Source organism: Geotrypetes seraphini, chromosome 16, assembly GCF_902459505.1.
Source record: "Geotrypetes seraphini chromosome 16, aGeoSer1.1, whole genome shotgun sequence".
Classification (NCBI taxonomy): Eukaryota; Metazoa; Chordata; class Amphibia; order Gymnophiona; family Dermophiidae; genus Geotrypetes; species Geotrypetes seraphini.
This window is the reverse complement of record NC_047099.1, coordinates 43,285,699-43,306,048: the sequence shown is the minus strand read 5'-3', so window position 1 is coordinate 43,306,048 and position 20,350 is coordinate 43,285,699. Positions and strand designations below refer to the sequence as shown.

Genomic DNA, 20,350 nt, shown 5'->3' with positions numbered 1-20,350 from the left:
TCATGTCCAGGCACAAGAAAAGGTGCCTCTAAGGAATGGCCAGATGTGTGCAAAAATGTTTTTCCGTGTGAGCGACAAGTTCTATAAACCAACAATTTTTGATCTCAGTATTTAGCGATGCATTTCTATATATATAGCACAAAAACCATCACGCATATAGAAACATGACGGCAGATAAAGGCCAAATGGCCCATCCAGTCTGCCCATCCGCAGTAACCATTATCTCTTTCTCTCTCCGAGAGATCCCACGTGCCTATCCCAGGCCCTCTTGAATTCAGACACTGTCTCTGGCTCCACCACCTCTATTGGGAGACTGTTCCATGCATCTACCACCCTTTCTGTAAAAAACTATTTCCTCCGATTACTTCGGAGCCTATCACCTCTTAACTTCATCCTATGCCCTCTCTTTGCAGAATTTCCTTTCATATGATTTAGGTCCCCTTTTATCAAGCTGTGTTAGGGTTTTCTTTTTTTAAATCACCGGCCACTGCGGTAAAAACTCCGATGCTCATTGAATTCCTATGGGCGTCGGAGCTTTTACCGCAGCGGCTGGCGATAAAAACCCTTACGTAGCTTGATAAAAGGAGGCCTTAGTTTAGCTTAATTAATTTTTTATACTTTAATTTTGTTTGAAGGGCGGGCCAATATTTTTGTGGACAACATAGGGCCTCCATGTTGAATATCCAGCCTCAGGTGCTGGAAGTTACACACGTGTTGGTTCATATTCAATGCCAGAACCCACAGAGTTAATTTAAATATATATATATATTTATATTCCGCATATTCTACAATTTATGCAGATTACAAATGATTCAGGTATTCGAGCATTTTTCCCTAACTGTCCTGGTGGGCTCCCACTCTATCTAATGGAGATTAAGTGACTTGCCTGGGATTCGAACCCACAACCTCAGGAAGCCAAGGCTGTAGCTCTAACTTCTGCACCACACTCCCCAAAATAAGACTGCCTTCTCTGCAATCCTATCTGCCTGTGTAGCTTCTACGGGGCACCAGCACTATGGCTGATGTCTGCAGAAGTACCGGCTCCTATCCAACTCCTGGCAAATACACACGAAATAGAGGCAAGAATCTGCCAGAATGAGCACAACAAAACCCAAGGAGCAGATTAGTCCAAAATGAAGACTTATGATCTCTTAACAACAAAGACCCAACTTGGCCACATTTTGCCCTCGGGCTGCGTCGGGGGTAAAGACTATACATTAAAATAAAGTTACACACAAATGATCGTATATAAGTAAAGAAAAAAATTAAAACATTATGCAAAATTATGTAAATGAAAAATAAATAATCATAACCTTGACGCAGCCTGAGGGTGAAATATGGCCATGCCAGGTTTTTGTTGTTAATAAATCATACGTCTTCATTTTTGAGCTAATCTGCTTCTTGCTTTTTGATATAATGATAGGGCAGTGTTATAGCAGACTGTCCTGTTAAGTCCTGCTGAGTATGGTTGAAGCTGAATATTGACACCCCCCCCCAAACTAGGAAACACGAGGTTCTTTTAGGAAATCAAATAATAATTACCAAGCAACTGGAAGATGTGGCAGAAAGAACCCTCCTATCAAATTTTTTAAATGTGCCCCATTTTTCAGTCTGGATTACTGCGCAATCACACATTTGTCATGTGTTATCTTAATTATAATCACATTGGGCCGGTATTAATAAATTGTCAGTTATTTCTCTGGTGCCAAGGGTGGCCGAAAGGCAGACCTAAAATAAACCGTATAGGCTTTCAATGTATCGGGCTAAAAATTGAAGCCATATGGCATAATTGGATGTATAGAATCTCTTCATAAAGGTGGATAATAAATCTCAATCAATAAAAGAGCAGAGTCTAAAGCTCCTTATGTCAGAGTTTTTCTTAGGCCAGAATTTTGGTCACATTTTTTCATGTGTTATGTTGAAGAGTTGCTAGGGCTAAATGGTATTGTATAAAGGGCTGGAACCAGTTGTAAATCCCAGCATGCAAGTTGGCTGTGGATCCCCTGGATTCTGTAACTCTGTGTGCATTTTAAGGGAATGCCCTTGACCCACCTACTATATATCCCTCCCAGAGTTATGCCCCTTTTTCAGATCTGCGCAGAAACATTTATGCACTATTCTGTCACTTGGCGTGCAGGTGTAGCTCTGTGCTGATCCGCTGTTTTGGGGCCATTTTGATTAGAGTTACCAGGACATGTCCTCTTTTTAGAGGGCTGTCCGGGTTCCTGGATGGACTTTTGGACTGTCTGGGTTTTGGAAAGCCCTGAGCTCCAGTTATATCTGGAGGGCCTTCAACAAGCATACGTGGATGACGTCAGACGCATCCACACATGTTGGAGGTCCTCCAGACGCAGCCTGGAGGTCGGGAAAAAAAGAAATGAGGCTTTTTGGGAACAGGGCGGGGCTGTGCATCCGGGTTTGCCCTTCGTTAAATATGGTAACCCTAATTTTGGTGTCTTGCTTCTCTTATCTTTTGCACCGAAAAATGAGTATGGAAATAGCACATAAAACTAAGTATTGTATATAAAATTCCCTAATACAGAAATTCATAATATGGAGTTGGGAATGTGTGGGCACCAGTGGTGTAGCAAGGGAAGCTGATGCTTGGGATGGAGAGGCTTGGCATTCCCCCCTCCCCTCATGGCAGTTGACGTCTCTTAAAGGCACTCTCCCAACCCACTGTACCTCTTCTAGTTGTTATTGGCAGAAGGCTCTCCTACCCACTGCTCATTCCAACCTCAGCCTTCCCTCTCATGTCTTCTTAGTCTCATAAACAGGAAGTGATGTCAGAGAGAAGGCTCAGGCCAGTGTGAGCAGCAGTGGGGAGACCCTGCTCAAAGCTAGTGAGAAGTAGAAGAGGTATGCAGGGGAGTGAGAGAGAGAATGCATTTAAGAGATGCCTCCCCTATCCTGGGGAGAGGAGAGATGCCAGCAACCCTGTCAACTTGGTGCTCCCTGCCCCCCTTACTACTCCACTGCTCAGTGCATTTAACCATGAAAACAAAGTGCAGAATAACTTGTAAGTGTCATGGTTCCACATCATTCTCTTCTTGGTTGGCCCAAGAACTTTTCAGCGGCCCCTCGTATTGTGATGTCATAATGCCTAAGAGCCAACCTCATCGGTGATGTCACAATGGCTTGGTTTCCCTCGACTTGGGCCCATTTACTAGATGCATTTGCCTCATTGACACCCAAAGTGTAGAATAACTTGTAAGTTATGGCTCTTCTTGGTTAGGCTGAAAACTTTTCAGCCGTCCCTCATACACTTGCTTTGGAGCAGATGTAAATGTCTCTGCCCGTAATTTTTAAGTCCATGTGTAAATTGAATGTAAAGAAGTGTAGAGTGATGCACTTGAGTTGCAGAAATCCAAATGAGATACGCAAGATTGGAGGTGAGACACTGATAAGCATGGCTCAGGAGAGACCCCTTGGGGTAATAGTGTCTGAGGATCTCAATGTGACAAGGTGGTGGTGACTGGAGCCAGAAGGATGCTCCACTGTATTGAAAGAACTGTTAATGCTTCTGTAGAGTCATTGGTGAGTATTGTGTTCAGTTTCGGAGGCTTTATCTTGCTAAGGACATAACTTGAAACAGTTAACAAAAATGATATGGGATTTCCATCAAAAGATGTATGAGAAGAGGCTCGAGGACCCTGCTTTTCAAAACCCACAATTTTTATTCAGTTTGTTTTAATTTTTCTTTTATTTGATCATAATTCATATATTCATCTTGTTACTTACTATTTATTTTTTGAAATGTAACTTTTATTTTTATCTTTCCTGCATACTTTGGGGCTTTTTCTCTGGAGGTTCTTCCTCCAATTTATCTTTTAATATAAGCAAAGTTTTTCTCTCAGGCACTTTAGTTTAGATTGTGAGCCCATCCGGGACAGAGAAGTTGGTTCAATGTGCCTATTATATTATTAGCTTTGTAAACCGCTTTATACTTATCGATTCCAGTAGTTCAAAATTAAGTCAGTGACTTCTAAGCTTCATATCCTGAAAATGGCAAGGACAGACCAAGGTCAACTAGGAATAGGCTATCATATCCTATTTACTATGAGTTTCACCACAAAGGCTGCATCAAAAGAAAGTCATGTAGAAATGAAAAAGAACAGCAGAGTAATTGTGACAAAATCAGAAAAAAAACAAAACCAGCACAAGTAAAACTCCTTTGTCTTTGAAGGCTGGACAGCCACCTTTAAACAAGTCCTAAAGTTGAAAAATCACTAGTAAACAATTTCAAAATGGCCAACACTGATCATCCATCATAAGCCAGTTTCGTTTTTTTTGGCAACTTCTTTTTTTAAATCCCAACTAAAATCAAAATGAAAGAAGGAAGGTGAGCTGCTCAACCACAATGTCACAACACCAATGCATTGTTAAGTTACCATCATGGAAAGGTTCCATCTATTTGTCACTAAATAGATGTGAATATTGTGCCAGAGAACAGCTGGAGCCGATGGCATGACTGGCAGACTACATGGGATTTATGTCTGTGTTTCTGTAGGGAAATGGTGAACCTAATGCAGAAATATTAGATTGCCAGCTGGCACTGAAGTGGAGCTCGGTTGAGAATTTGTGCCTTCCTACCCTCTGAAATTCTGGTGCCAGGGACAAAAATACCTTTTCCATATCATAGCGCAGTGCTATTTATTCCCAGTAACTTGGAGGCTTATTTGCTTATTCTCTGTTTCTGAACATCTATGTCCTAATAGACCTACATTGCAATTTACGCCTGTTATTTAGGACATCAAGGTTTCAGAAAAGCACTTCTACTGAGCAGCAGGAATTAAGGGAGGTCACCCCTTAATTACATTACATTTCAAACTTATATTCCACAAAACCTATTCAGTTCCATGTGGATTGCAATAACAAAACCCAAAATCTTCAAAAGGTGTTTGCACTTTTATTTTTTTTGACACACTCTTAAATATCTGAAAAGGTGAGATGGTTTGCCCTTTTACCACTTCTCCCGCAAATACGGAAACCTTTCAAAGAACCAACGTAGTTTTTACAGTTGGCTGTTTTGTGGCTTGAAAAGTTTTAAGCAAAAATATATATATATATTTTTTTGCACCAATCTCAATGAAGCATACCCAGGTCAAAAGTGCATTTTACAAATTGTCTTCTTATTAGAAAAATGGAACACATAATGCTTTTATGTTACTATGAACTTTATAGCACAGCCTAAAGTATTTGGATTTTTAATGTCAGAAAATACCACGCCACATACGTATATGCTGACACCAGACAGTCCTATATCCACTTGTAGCATAGGGGTTCCAAATTTCCAGCAAAGGGAGTTCCTGAACATTTTGAATGAAACCATTTCAGTAGCAGAGATAGATCGGAAATTGACACTGGCACATCCTTATAAGGTAAAATCAAAATCCTTAATATTTTACAAGGAAAATTAGGGCAGTGGGACTTTATCCACGGTTATGCAGCCTATTCTTTCTTAAAGGTAAAGATTTGCCCTGATTGTTTTTATTAGGCAGACAATGGCACTTTATGGCAACTTTGGTTTCTCTTCGGTGCCATCATTGTGAAGGGAAAATCATCAGGGGTGAGCCCAGCTGCAAAGTCCCACCTGTACTTTGAAGTATGTACAAAACAACCCACACACATACCCTGGCATCCAAAATTGGAATTTGGAGGGCACTGGGCCTATTCTCTGAATGCGTGTGCAATGTAATTGGCAACCGTTTGAATTTACGCCTTGGGAGAAGCACAGGTGGTTCAGGGGCATTCCTAAAATATGGCAGATTTGTGCCTAATTTAGGCCTAATGATTTATTCCGGATTTCCATATAGTCTGCCTAAAGATAGCTCTGATATCTGCCTAATTTAATTGTGCAATAGGCTTAATAAGTGCCGATATTGGGACTCAACACCTCACATACAGCTTAACTGGGCTTAAACGATTCTATAAACAGTAGGCACCTAGCCCAAAGGGGTGGCTTACGGGCATGTTTTTGTGAATCAGGTGCCATTAGGCTCTGATATAGACATAGGAAACCCTAAATGTTGGGTGCTGAGCGCCGCCTAAGAACGCTTAAGGGATGCTAAGCGTGATTCTAGAATCTAATCTAATCTGACATTTGTGTGTCGCCCAGTACCTATACAGGCTCAAGGTGACCTGCAGGAGAAAGGGTTACTAGGGGCAAGGAAGAGGAGATGGACCTAGTCATATCAAGCAAAATATTTGGAAGGTTCCTGTAGGGATCAGTTGTCAAAGAGAAGGGTTTTCATTTTTTTCCGGGAATAGGGAATGGTTGGGTTCTGTTCTAATTGTCTCTGCGAGTGCCTAAGTTTTACAGAATCAGGGGGAAATTCTAAAAGATGTGCTAAAGGTTAGCCGGCGGTAGGGCACTCTACCGCCGGCTAACCAACGAATCCAGAGGCACGTTTTCTAAAAAAGGAGGCATCAATGGCGCCTTTAGGGGTGCGTAAGGACGCCTAAGGCCGGCGTGGGCGTGGCTTGCATTGGACGTGGCCTTAGATACCCCAGATGCTTCTGTAAGTGTGATCCTGGCACCTTAAATGTAGACTTTAAAAAGTCTGACCTCCATTTTAAGGTGCCGGTATAAAAAAAAAGGTGAAATTCTATCATCAGCATTGGCACACTATTGGCGGCTGCTTCTTAGGTAGCCACTAAACTTGGCACCGATAATAGAATTTCCCCCTCAGTGCCTATATTGCTAAACTTTATAGAATCAGACCTTATTTTTTTCAAATTTGGTTGAGATTTACAGAATCTTTTCTAGTCCTTTCAGGAAAATGGGTAGAGAAGAGCTGGTTTGTGAAAATGTACATTACAGCCCTGTTCTATAAAGTCCGCCTAAAGGTAGGCACCGATATTGGCACTCGACACTCATAAGAGAGTAATTGGACTTGATTGAAAGTTGGGGCCTAACTTGAAAAACGATTCTATAAAGAGGAGGTGCCTACACTGAAAATGGTCATGGTTAGGGGGCCCTGATATCGGCATCTAACTTTATAGAATCAGGGCCTCATAGCTAATGCCAACATTTTTTTAGGAAACTGGAAAGCCACTGTGGCAACTACAGTACATAATTTCCACACATCAATCCTTGTGAAAATGTATCCAGAAAACTCTTATATCCGGGAAATCTTTTCTCATCATGGCAGCAGTTTTTGGTTTCATGTTTTCTGGGGGGGGGGGGGGGAAATGGGCTCAGACAATATTAAATATATATAATTCTGTATTCATATATTAACATTACATAAGGTGCAAAGTTAAAATGTAAGTGCAAAACAAATATTTTGGATCCTAGAAGCAAAATCCTTCAAGGAAAGACCTAGAACCACTAGAGAAATGACAGCTTAGTTCACATCTGACATATTTCATCTGCCTTTAGAATTCATGTCATAAAATATTTCCAGCTTGCAAGGAGTGCAAGATCCCAAACTCTGCAGGTCCAATATTTTTTAAAGAAAATGCCGAGATCCTAAATTTGTCTCCTAATTTCAGTTAAACGTGGTGCTAAACGCCTACTATTTGCCCCACCCCAAATCTCCCTGAATTTAGGAGTGCTGATTTCGAAGCAGAACTTTCAAAGTTCCCTGAATTCAATGGCTCAATCCGACCTCTTCTTCCCGGACAGACTTACCAGCACTTCGGTTGCCATGGGCGCATGCGCAGAGGCCCTTCCGCCACAGTCCCGAGCTGGGTGCCCGGACGCTCCTCTGGGATCCTTCAGTTTAATGGGCCAAAACACAGGCCCCGCCCGGACCATTTCTTCCTCAAAACTGACACAATTCCAGCACTAAATTCAAACGGAAACCGTTCGCCCTACCTTCGCTGCCTCCCGCCCTCCAAGACCAGCTCGCGCCCGACCGTTTCAGGCGGCCGCAGTGCGCACGAGGCACCGCGTGCGTTCTGCGCTCGAAGCGGAAGCTGTTTCTCTGACGCCGGATGGGGCGCGCGAGGAGCCTCACGCGCACTGCGGTTGGGAGGAGTGTTTCCGCTCATTGGCTTCTCCAGGTGAGCCCATGGTTGGGCTGATCAGGCCATGCCAAAACGCCTCATTGAAGAGCCTCTGAATAGGCAACAGTGCAGAAAATAACTGCTAAGCACCTACTGCCCTTCAATGGATGAGTTTCTATTTGACACCCCATAATTATCTACATTTTTATTAGTTTTACACATCTGATAAGTGGGATATCAAATTTTCAATAAACTTGAAATTAGAACCCTAAAGTGCACCCGCCAACAAGGCAACACTTTTAGGGGAAATTGGATCTTATATTTCGCATGTCTAAATTAACAGCATTAATGCATCATGGCCTTATGTGAAATGGCTATCCAGTTCGTCCTAGTTCCCTTTCTGTCTATTCTTTAGCAGTGTATTTTGTTTGCTACACACACACACTATCCTTCGGGTCTTTGTGGCTGGTTTGTTGGGTTGGGAGGAGTTTGGGGGGAAGGGTGGGTAAACATTTTGAGTTGGCTAGTATTGCATTGTACTGAAGGGTACCAGTAGGACTGTATCTGTTTTGGGATGGGGAATTGGCTACTTGTTGTTTTGCTTGTATTATTTTGTGTTGTATTTGCTGCTGTGGAAATTCAATAAAATTTATTAAACAAACAAACAAAAAAAAAGAAATTAGAAGCCTAAATTTAGGAGCTCAGCATTAGTAAATGTTCAGACAGGCTAAGTTGGGGGGTCCACCTCAATAAAGTTACATGCCCAAACACTTTCTGGCCAACAGTCATCTGAGGCGGCCACTATGGATATTCAATACTGGGTCATGTGCAGACGCCAGCACTGCATATCTGATGGCCACTAAAACATAGAGTTAAGTTCAATGACAGAAGATAAACCATATAAGATAGGACTGCTTTTTATGTGGCTCAGTTTATACAGTTGTGTGGTAATAGACCAAATATTAGCACTTAACCACGTAGGTGCAAACTTTGTCCTCCCCTGGAATGCCGATAAGTTAGCCGATTTTGGTTAACTGCCATTGAATATCTCTAGTTAGCCACAGTCAAGCAATTTAAGGAGCCAATTCAAATCACTTTGAATATTGGGCGATTTGAAAATTGGTCTCCGCGCAATCAACACAAGCTTTTGATCATTCTGCTATGTCACAATCATGCAACCCCCATTACCAATCAGATTTCACAATTGCTTCCATCCACTTTTTATGGTAAAGGTTATAGGAGGCCTAAATTCTGCAAAAGAATAGCCTACAGTTAATTCCTAGCTGGAGTTAAAATAAGAGCTCCAGTCTTCTTTCAGACTGAAGTTTCTTTCCAGTTGTACCAGATTTCAGCTGTTAATAGCAGATTGCAGATGTGAGATGAGGTGTTTAAAAGTTCACACTGAAAATGACTTTACTGACTGTTGGTTCTCTATAGGTAAGATTCCCTTTTAGAACAGCTGAGAGGCTCTATCTGCGTCACTCCAGATATCATCCCAAACATTCCTACGGTGAGCTTAGCTACAACTGCCTTATAAAATTCCAGTAGACATGAAAACTGGAGAAAGTAAAAGGCAGGGTATCTGGAGAAGGATTACAAAAGATCTAACTGTAATAATCAAGACATCCTTCTTGAAGGTCAAACATTGCTGATTCGGACACTTAAGGGACTTCCTTCTTTCTCAGGTTTGTCCCGGAAGGATTCTTCCAGCTTCAGCTTTTCAGGGTCTCCATACCGAATGGTTTCATGCATACAGCATGGTGGAGACACCTTAATCACTTTGTCAAATAGGCTGAAGTCGGCCACATATTTCCCACTTGCTGATAATGAGATAAGAGGGTTGAATTCATAACCCCACAAGATCTCCTCAGGTAAGTAGGAGGTCCGCACTTGGCAGGTGGCACTGGTGGACTCTACAGTTCCACTGAGGATCACCACAAGTTCATAGTCCCCCTCTCCAGACTGAAGTGCTACATCTCGGAGGGGGCTGGCATCGTCCACCACATGATAGAAGGTGAGTGGCAGGATCAAGAAAGGGCTGTCGGAGGAAGTGTCAACTTGGAAGTCTACATTGATCTGGTTCAGCCTAACATTTTCACCTTCCTTGGTAAGGTAGGTTCGTAGAAGCTTGCCAATTACTTGGCAGCCAATCAACAGGCTCTTCCGCATGTTGGCTACTCGGATCATCAAACAGAGTTTTCCATCATGTTGGGCCACCACTGCATTCTGGCTAAACTTAATGGTCTCTGCCCTCTTCTTTGGCCGGGCAATCTTGGCCAGAAAGGTTCCAGTGATGAAGATCTCCATAATGGTGGTGAGAACCAGTTGGCTTATGAGTAGGATAATGGCAAAGGGACACTCCTCACTGATGTAACGGAATCCATAGCCTATAGTGGTCTGAGACTCCAGGGAGAAAAGGAAAGCGCCAGTCAGTGTGTGCACTTGCATGACACAGGGGGTGTGGTTGGCTGACATTTCAAACTCTAGAATGTCTCCGTGCACCAGAGCTACAAGATACCAGATCACTCCAAAGATAAACCAAGTGCCTGCGAAAGTGGCAGAGAAGAGAAGCAGCTTATACCGCCACTGCATGTCAATGAACGTGGTCCACAGGTCCTTGAGGTAGAGGAAACTCTTGTCTGTGATGTGGTCCATTCGCACGTTGCTCCGTCCATCCTTTGTCATCACCCGCCTCTTGCGCAGGCCTGGGCTAATCAGAGGGCGGCCATCTGTCTGCGTGGTCTGACTGTAATAGACTTTGACTGGAGAGGTCATCTGGAAAGCAATTGATAACGAAAGTTTAATACACTACGAAATGCAATAGGAATGTATAAAACTATGTATTGTAGTATCACAATCAGCAGAAGGATAAAAGTGAGTTTCTGTTATACACACCCTAGTCGTTGGGACAGGAGAGGCCACAGGGACCAAGGACCTCCCCCAAAAATTGGCAGTCGTGGATGGACAGACTGGATTGGCCATTTGGTCTTTATCTGCCATCATGTTTCTATGTAAGAAGCAACCACAGTTCTTTGCAGAATATAGTAATGCCATGTTTTAAAACAAACTGGACCATTAATGACTGAGATTGTGGGCCTTTTCTATAATTAATATGGACATATTTTTGTATGAGGTGGGTGATGCCTAGGACATAGAATGCTGCAGGGAATTAGAGTGGCCACAGTCCAAGCAGTGGGAGGCAAACAAGCTATAACCATTGATCTCCACCAGATGTCACCACTATCCTGCAGATCTATAATGATCAGCTTTTTGTATAAGCCTGGATGAGTGGTTCTCAACCTGTTGTGACACTTGAGAGACAATATTCACAAGCGAGACACACTAAGCACTACAATTTGCAGCTTCACAAAGGAGTAAACTCTATACATCCTTTAATTGTTGTCAACAATGATGTATGAGGAAAGACTAAAGAGGTTAGGGCTCTTCAGCTTGGAAAAGAGACGGCTGAGGGGAGATAGGATTCAAATCTATGAAATCCTGAGAACGGGTACAAGTCCATAATCTGTTACTGAGAAAGACATGGGGGAAGCCACTGCTTGCCCTGGATCGGGAGCATGGAAAATTGCTTTTTGCCAGGCACTTTGACCTGGATTGGCCTCCACGAATACAGGATACTGGGCTAGATAAGACCATTGGTCTGACCCAGTAAGGCTGTTCTTATGAGATACAGAAGCAAGATAATGTCTGACAGGGTGTGAGAGAGAGGTGGACTGTAGCCTTTTCATCTGGGGCTGGTGACAGAAATAAGGATCAGTTATGGAGATTTCAAGTACCTGACTTTCTGGTTCTCACTCCCTCATCCTGCAGCATATACTGTCTGTCAAATATTTGGTGATACACCTTCAGCTCTGGTCTAAACTGAATAAAAGATAAGTAAATGGATACATTCAGTATAATTAAAAGGGAGAAATATGTGAGCATAAGAACTGCCAATACAGGGACATCAAGTCCAGGATCCTGATTCCAACAGTGAGCAACCCAGATCCCAAGTAGGAAAACAGATTTGATGCTGCTCATTCTAAGAGTACGCAGTGGATTTCCCCAAACCATCTCACTAATGGCCTATGGACTTCTCTTTTAGGAAATTATCCAAGCCTTTTTTAAACTCCGCTAAACTAACTGATTTTACCACATTCTTTGGCAACGAATTCCAGAGTGAAGAAATATTTTCTCTGGTTTGTTTTAAATCTACTACTTAGTATCTTCATTCCATGTCTCCTAGTCCTAGTATTTTTGGAAAGAGTAAACAAGCGATTCACATCTATCTTTTCAACTCCACTCAGGATTTTATAGATCTCTATCATATCACCCCTGAGCCGTATCTTCTCCAAGCTGAAGAGCCTTAGCTGCTTTAGCCTTTCCTCATAGGGAAGTCGTCCCAAACCTTTGATCATTTTCGTCACCCTTCTCTGTACCTTTTCTAATTCCGCTATATCTTTTTTGAGAAACGGCGATCAGAACTGCGCACAGTATTTGAAGTGTGGCCATACCATAGAGCGATTCAAGGGCATTATAACATTTTCATTCCTTTTCTGATAATTCCTATCATTCTATTTGCTTTCTTAGCAGCTGCCGCACATTAAGCTGAGGGTTTCAACGTATCCTCAACAATGACACCTAGATCTTTTTCCTGGGCAGTGACTCCTATCACGGAGCCCAGCATTGCGTAGCTATAGTTCGGGTTCCTCTTTCCCACATGCCACACTTTGTAGTACTTGTTCACATTAAACGTCATCCCAAGAAATACACTGATGAGGTGAGGTGAAAGTAATTTCTAATCCAGTCCCCCACCTAAAGGGTTCTAGGCTGTTTGAGCAAGCCACGCTATGTCCAAATGTGACCTGTACACCTGTCTGTCCTCCCCACTAGCGCATCTCAGTAGATCTTCACTGTCATTTATGAATCAGATGTAGAGTACAACCACCAAGCCTGCATTTACACTAAATTATTTTAATTAATTAATCTACTTCATTTCTATCCCACACAATCTCCAAATTCTTGGCAGCTTACAACATGACATATTGTATAGCAGCACAGACAAAAATAGCACCTTACTAAACTCTTATCATTCAGCCATATAACATTAAATAGTATGACTATCCCTTTAAGAAGATACGGTATATCTCTAAGCCCTGCCTTACCTTCAATAAAGAAAAACAAGCCCAAAAGGTTCTCATAGCACTTCAATGATTTTTACTCTACCCCTTAGGCTTGTTCCGATCTCTTTTAACAGTATTCAGACTGTGTTTTCCATAACTCCCAAGGTAAAAGTGTTCCACAGTGTTAGACCAATTCCATTAAAAATTGACAGCCTGATTTTCAGCTGATGGAGGGCTATAACCATGCTGCCCACCACCAACATGGATCCCGAACATTTCCAGCAACTGAATTTGAATATTCGGTTTCATTTTTGGCCACCTGTGGATAATTGATTAAACTGATATTCACCACTAACTGGCCACTGCCTAGTGCATAAATATAGTGCACCTACTTTTGCTGTCCTGCTCTTTAACATTGAAAATTAGGTCCTAAGTGTGACCCACCTCCGGTATGCCCCTGAGACTCCCAGTTATGTCCTAACCATTTATCTCCTGTTGAATATTTGCAGATAGCTGGTTTTGTGCAATTTACCCCGTCAGCGGTTGTTGCTACAGGTTAAATTGCTGTGAATATTGGGCCCCGATTTCCTATATTCTTCTAATCTAATACTTTGAATAGGCAAAATCTCAAGTAAGGCTTTCATTGCTCATGTCAACACTCTTGTAGGTTGATAGGTATATAGCATAGCTTCAATCACTGGTGGAGCAAAGATGTTTAAAACTATAAATATTGGACCTTAGACAGACCAGGGAAGCCAAGATTTAAATATTTCACTCAGTGACACTCATTGTGAACTTGGAAAAGTCATTTATATTCTCCAGTGTATTAGCCTCATTTACTAAGCGTGATAACATATGATAATGCATATTAACAAACATTAAATAATGCAAGCTGCATTATTTAACCTCTGCATATTATTCAAGTTAACGCATGTTACTGTGTTTTAAAACCTCTTAATTGATGTGGTCCTTAGATTGTAAGCTATCAACTGTAGGTTTACTGGGACAGTCAACATAGATTTAACCAAGGGAAGTCTTCCCTTACCAATGTACTATATTCCATTAGTTTCTTTTATTCTGCCAATACCTTACGGTTCTAGGCGGATTACAAAAGGATGAGATTCTGGTCATATCCAGAAGATTACAGGGAAGCTATTGGTTGGAACATTTAGAGTCTGGTGATGGAGTGAGGTTATTGGTTGTATCATGAGTTTGTCTTGATATATTTCTTGACAAACCTGGTTTTTATTTCCCTCCTGAACGTTTTGTAGCTTGGTGCTGAGATCAGTAAATTGGATATGTGGCTGCTGCTAGCATATTTGATACTTACTACCACCTCGAAAAGCTCCAGATTCAATCACTTCCCTACTCCTATACCTCCTAATCTAATCCACATTCCTCAATCCAATCCTCCCTTTAGAACCTACACCCGGATCCAAACTCCTTCTCAGTCCTCCACTGCTGCTTCTGTGTAATGCTGACCCCTAATGGTAGTACCATGAGACTACCACTAGGGGTCAGCAATGCATTTTGAACCAAGTACCAGATGAGGTAGGAACAGAAAGGGACCATTAATGCTTCTTGCCACTGTACCACTAAGCCTTACCTCTGGGTGTAAGGGTTGGGTTGGGGGCAGACTGGAGGGGCTGCACTACATGGGAAGAAACTGGTGGGAATGGAGGCTGGGGGAGTAGGTGATCTGATGGGTGTGGTGGGTGGAAGAGAGGATCAAATTGGACTGGAGAATGCATGATAGAGGGGGGGGAGTGATAGCAGGATCAAAAGACTGGGAATGGATGGCAATACCCAAGGTAGCTGTCATGTTGACAATTAGCTCCCAGTTCACATTAAATGTATGGACCAATGGTGCGGAGATCCATACTGTCAGACTAGGCATGTATTGTGGTGCCTGGGTGCTGTCTGCCTCCTGCATTTATTACATAGATACTGTGTTACACTTGCAAATTTATAATATGCATGTAAGTTTGAAAGTTTTACTTTCAAAAATGTATTAATGAATGCACATCTCTAAACATCAGAAAGGCGGTATATCAAGTAAATGATCCTTTACCCTTATATATAATGCAGCCCAGAAACACAGTTTGGTTGTCAATTGAGGCCAGGGTCCTTTTCAAATTTGGATTGCTGTTACAAGGTGTTGTTTGGCCTCACAGCTGACTATCTTGTAGAACATTTTGTATTAGCCACTTCAAAACATCCCCAACTCATTTTGACATTCTTTGCCTTTCCTTATGTCAAGGATTGTCGAAACAAAAGGTACTTTAATAAATTACTCTCTTTTCAGGCAGCAGTCAAAGACAAAGAATTAAGCCAGTTAATACTTATTTGACAAATTCTTATAAACGATGATCTGTATTGAATAATTGTGCATTGCAATTCCTGAGAATGTCTCAGCTTTTTTGAGTTGTAAACTGCATAGAACTGGAAGGTAATACGGTATAGAAATGATAATGTACTGTAATGTAAAGTTTTGTCTTTGGCTGGCTAAATCACTACACCGGTGTGTAGCTGAGTAATGGAGTTGGAGGCCAGAGGTGGCTTAGGAGAAAGTATGATTTTGTGATCCTTCAGAGGGAGTTGGGGATTCAGAAGAAATTGCCTAGAAGGGCAAGGGTCCCAAAGTTAAGAGGACAGGTGTCCAAGAGTGAGACTCATGTCCACTCAAAAAAGTTAAGATTTTTAAGTAGAGCCCCAGCGAAAACCCATGGGAAGCTCAGGAGTGGCTAGACAAGATTGGGGGCATGACGATGTTACTGGTCTTTGCTTTGGTGGTAGTTCATGCTGCCTTTAACAATTCAGGAAGTTTTGATTTGTTCTGGAAGTATAATAGGAAAGAACTGTGCCTTCTGTCTGCTTCCATGACTAATTCCTGGCCTGAAGAAACCTCTGGCACCAAGTCCTGACATGGACAACTCTCCAAGAGTTCCGAGTTTCTTATAGCGTCAAGCTTGGATCCAGCTCAAATCCCTTTGTACTCCAGTCACCTTGGTTGAATTATGTTCATCGGGAAGAGGAAGGAGATTTATCCTCACAACAGAATCCGTGGGGACCTCGACATTCATTGCATTGCAAAAGCGGCTAAAGGCTGTCAGAAAAAAGAATCTCATTACCCCTTTTTTTGTTTCTGAGGTTGGACCAGGACATGTCATGCCCAGCCTGGTGAGGTGGTGTGATGTGGGTCAGCGGCTTACGTTTAATGTTCTCATGCAGATTTATTGCATTACATCAGAGAGCAGTGGTATCCATGAATCCAAAACCAAGAAATCTCCCATATAGACAACATGGCCCAGATAAAGGCACTTTCTCTTTCTATGGCAATGTAATCCTGATGTGAGGAAATAATCCTTTCCAAGCAGCAGAACAACAATGACCTAAGACAAACCCAGATAGAAGAATCACCCTCCGCTGATCATAGAGTCAAAGAGAAAAGTGGGAAGAGCCAATGGAAGTGGATCATGTATGCCACCGAAGCTACTAAATATGGGAGATGAGCTTTATTTATAAATCTACGATCTGACAGCTGCGTTTCAGCATGTAGGCACATGCTTACATTAGGGGTCCTGTATTTATTCAACAGAACATTACAAATATGCACAGGGGGGAGTCTCAACAATTTTCTTGAACTGATCTTAAAAGACAGAAAAACTTCAAAGATAGGGATCTGGCAAGAACCAATCTGATCTTTTAGAGCATACTTTATCTGTCTTTTAAGATAAGTGGAAGAAAATTATTTTGAGAGGATTCTTATACATATTTGTAATGTTCCACTGAATACAGGACCCCTGAATTCAGGCACTTGCCAAAATACAACCACATTCAGTCACTGTTTTATCAGTAAAGCTCAACTCCAATATTGTGTGGCGCAGTGGTTAAAGCTACAGCTTTAGCACCCTGAGGTTGTGGGTTCAAACCCACACTGCTTCTTGTGACCCTGGGCAAGTCACTAATCCCCCCATTGCCCCAGGTACATTAGATAAATTGTGAGGCCACTGAGATAGAAAGGGAAAGATGCTTAAGTACCTGAATAAATTCATGTAAACCATTCCTGGGAGAAGGGTATAGAAAAATGAATAAAATCAACAGGTCATCCCTGGTTTGTTTGTTTTCTCTAAGACACACTGCCTTCCACCTGAGGACATGGCTTTAGTTGGCTCAGGAGAGACCAATATGGCTTTGGTTTCATCCCACCAGTTCTTCCTTTGATCAAAACACCCCTCTTTCAGGAAAGTTAATCTGGGTGACTAGATAGCAAAAAAACCAAACAGATGCATACTGGCCTTTCCCCAAAACTGCTGGGTCTGTTGGTCACCCTAGTTGCTGGGAGCCGTGCTTTGTTCTATTTTATTCAAAGAAAAGTTTTCAAACAGTGGCACCACAGAGAAATGTGCTTTCTTGTGTCCCTCTGGGCTTGTTGTCTTTGATTTGAAGGGAAGGAGGGAGAAGCAGCAATGGGAGGGGAGGGAATGGAGAGGCTGCTGGCACACTCTGTCGGAAACAAACACCACTTTCTCTTTCTCGCTTTGGTTTGTCTTTTGTTGGCTTGGTTTAATGATGTATAAAAAAGATATTTGTTTAAAGTAGAAAAGGGAAGATGAATGCCAGTGTGTATATATTTTCACACATTAAAGAAGATCACATAGTCCTTTCTCCTATTCTTTTTCGGCTATTTTCTCTTTCATTTTGTGTTTTCCCCTCATGCGTCTCCTTTTTTTAATGAAAATTCCTCTGTTTTGTATGCTGGTTCCTTTCTTTCTAAATGCACCAGTTTCTTTCAACAATGTGAACACCACAGGAATTATAAGATCACTTTAAAGTCTGTCCCTCTTCATAACATTTAAACCATTCTTCAGATTTTTGCTCTAGAAAAAAACAACAGCCAACAATGTCCCACTTACACTTTCCGTGTGCCTCAAAGCCTTTGACACTTAGGATCCCGTCTCCTGTTTATTCCCTATAAGTCAAATCAGTTCAATGCCATTGAAATTTCAGGTCGGTATAGGAACATTGTCATAAAGCATAATTATAGGGATTCTACTAAAAGCTGCCTTGTGGTTATCAGCTGACTCTAGTTTTTGCCTAGATTCCTACAGGGATAATCCATCTGGAATAAGAGTTACACCTGTTTCAGTAGGCGTAAACTCTGGCAATCATATTTGGGTACCCATTATGAAATACCTTTGAGTGCCAATTTTTTGGCACCACTTATAGGATTTCTTTCCCTTTATGATAGTAAGTTATTTACAAGGTCAACCAAAAGTTGTAGTATATATTAGGGACTAGCTTCCAAATATAACAATACTATATAAAAAAGACGCTACTAAACCTATTTCATTAATAAACATTCATTACATATCATATAGTTGTAATCTTTTATCCTCATATTCAAATATACAAACACATATTAAATATATTTTACAATTACATTAATAGTGCCTTAAAGAAACCCCACCTACTATTTCATTAAAATTAGTAAATCTCAGTAATTACTACAATAGTCTCTAATAATGTCCAAATAAAATAACACATTCTCAAATACATCGTGGTATCCTCTATCTTTGCATAATAAAAAAATCCTGCTTCAGAAGGCGTTCAACAAGGTCCCTCATGAACGACTACTTTGAAAAATTGCGAGACATGGAATTGAGGGTGAAATACTCACGTGGATTCAAAACTGGTTGGGGTAAACGGACAATACTCGGACTGGAAAAGTGTCATGAGTGGAGTGCCGCAGGGTTCGGTGCTTGGATCCGTGGTCTTCAACATATTTATAAACGACTTGGAAAATGGTACGACGAGCGAGGTAATTAAATTTGTGGACGATACGAAGCTATTCAGAGTAGTGAAGACGCAGAAGGATTTCGAAGACCTGCAATGTGACATAAACACACTTGAGAAATGGGCAAATGAGGTTTAACGTGGATAAGTGTAAGGGGATGCATGTTGGTAACAAAAATCTTATACACGAATACAGGATGTCTGGTGCAGTACTTGGAGAAACCCCCCAGGAAAAATACTTGGGAGTACTGGTCGACATGTCAATGAAGCCGTCCATGCAATGTGCGGCGGCGGCGGCGAAAAGAGCGAATAGAATGCTAGAAATGATTAAGAAGGGGATTACGAACAGATCGGAGAAGGTTATCATGCCGCTGTACCGGGCCATGGTACGCCCCCACCTGGAATACTGCATCCAGCACTGGTTGTCTTACATGAAGAAGGACACGGTACTACTCAAAAGGGTCGAGAAGAGCGACTAAAATGGTTAAGGGATTGGAGGAGTTGCCGTACAGCGAGAGATTAGATAAACTGGGCCTCTTCTCCCTTGAAAAGATAAGACTGAGAGGGGACATGTTCGAAACATTCAGGATAATGAAGGGAATAGACTTAGTAGATAGAGACAGGTTGCTCACCCTCTCCAAGGTAGAGAGAACGAGAGGGCACTCTCTAAAGTTAAAAGGGGATAGATTGTGTAGAAACATAAGGAAGTTCTTCACCCAGAGAGTGGTGGAAAACTGGAACGCTCTTCCGGAGGCTGTTATAGGGGTAAACACCCTCCAGGGTTTCAAGACAAAGTTAGACAAGTTCCTGCTGAACCAGAACATACGCAGGTAGGGCTGGTCTCGGTTAGGGCACTGGTCTTTGACCTAGGGGCCACCGTGGGAGCAGACTGCTGGGCACGATGGACCACTGGTCTGATCTAGCAGCGGCAAGTCTTTTCCAAGCTGAAGAGCCCTAACCTTCAACAATGTACTTCTGCAGTTGGTACCCACTATCTATTGCTTAAATGTTTTGGGAAAACCAACCTCAAGAGTGTTTTAGTAGTTTCTAGAATAAGAACATTTTGTAAATGGAATAAAACTCAAGGAAAAGCAGTGTAGAATGCTAGAGACCTTAAAGCATATATCACAAGATAATGACCAAATAACCCTCTGACGATAAATAAAATATCAATCTATAAAAAAGTAATTTAAAGAAAAGCTAAAGTCACCAAACTCACAGCAATGCTCTCCCAGGATCATTAATAGCTTTTGAGTCACTTCCTCAAATTTTGAAAATGACTTGCCTTCTGCCTACTTGACGTCTGTAACATAATACTTTAATCAATGTCTGATCAAATATTATCAAAAATAACTAGTAAAGTAAAAAGTGCTGTGTTTGCTTTAGCACAGGGGTGTCACAATCCAGTCGGGTTTTCAGGATTTCCCCAATGAATATGCATTGAAAGCAGTGCATGCAAATAGATCTCATGCATATTCATT

The 20,350-nt window shown here is 41.7% G+C and overlaps 1 protein-coding gene across 2 annotated transcripts in view; it reads right to left on the bottom strand.

The window, feature by feature from the left end:
- Positions 1-3,241: 3,241 nt before the first annotated feature.
- KCNJ10 (potassium inwardly rectifying channel subfamily J member 10) overlaps positions 3,242-20,350 on the bottom strand; it is a 36,190-nt gene continuing 19,081 nt past the window's right edge. For both annotated transcript variants that reach the window (XM_033923976.1, XM_033923977.1), the window contains one exon: positions 3,242-10,728. In XM_033923976.1, coding sequence (XP_033779867.1) covers positions 9,592-10,728 — 1,137 coding nt within the window. In that variant the 3' untranslated portion in view covers positions 3,242-9,591. The remainder of the gene's footprint in view (positions 10,729-20,350) is intronic.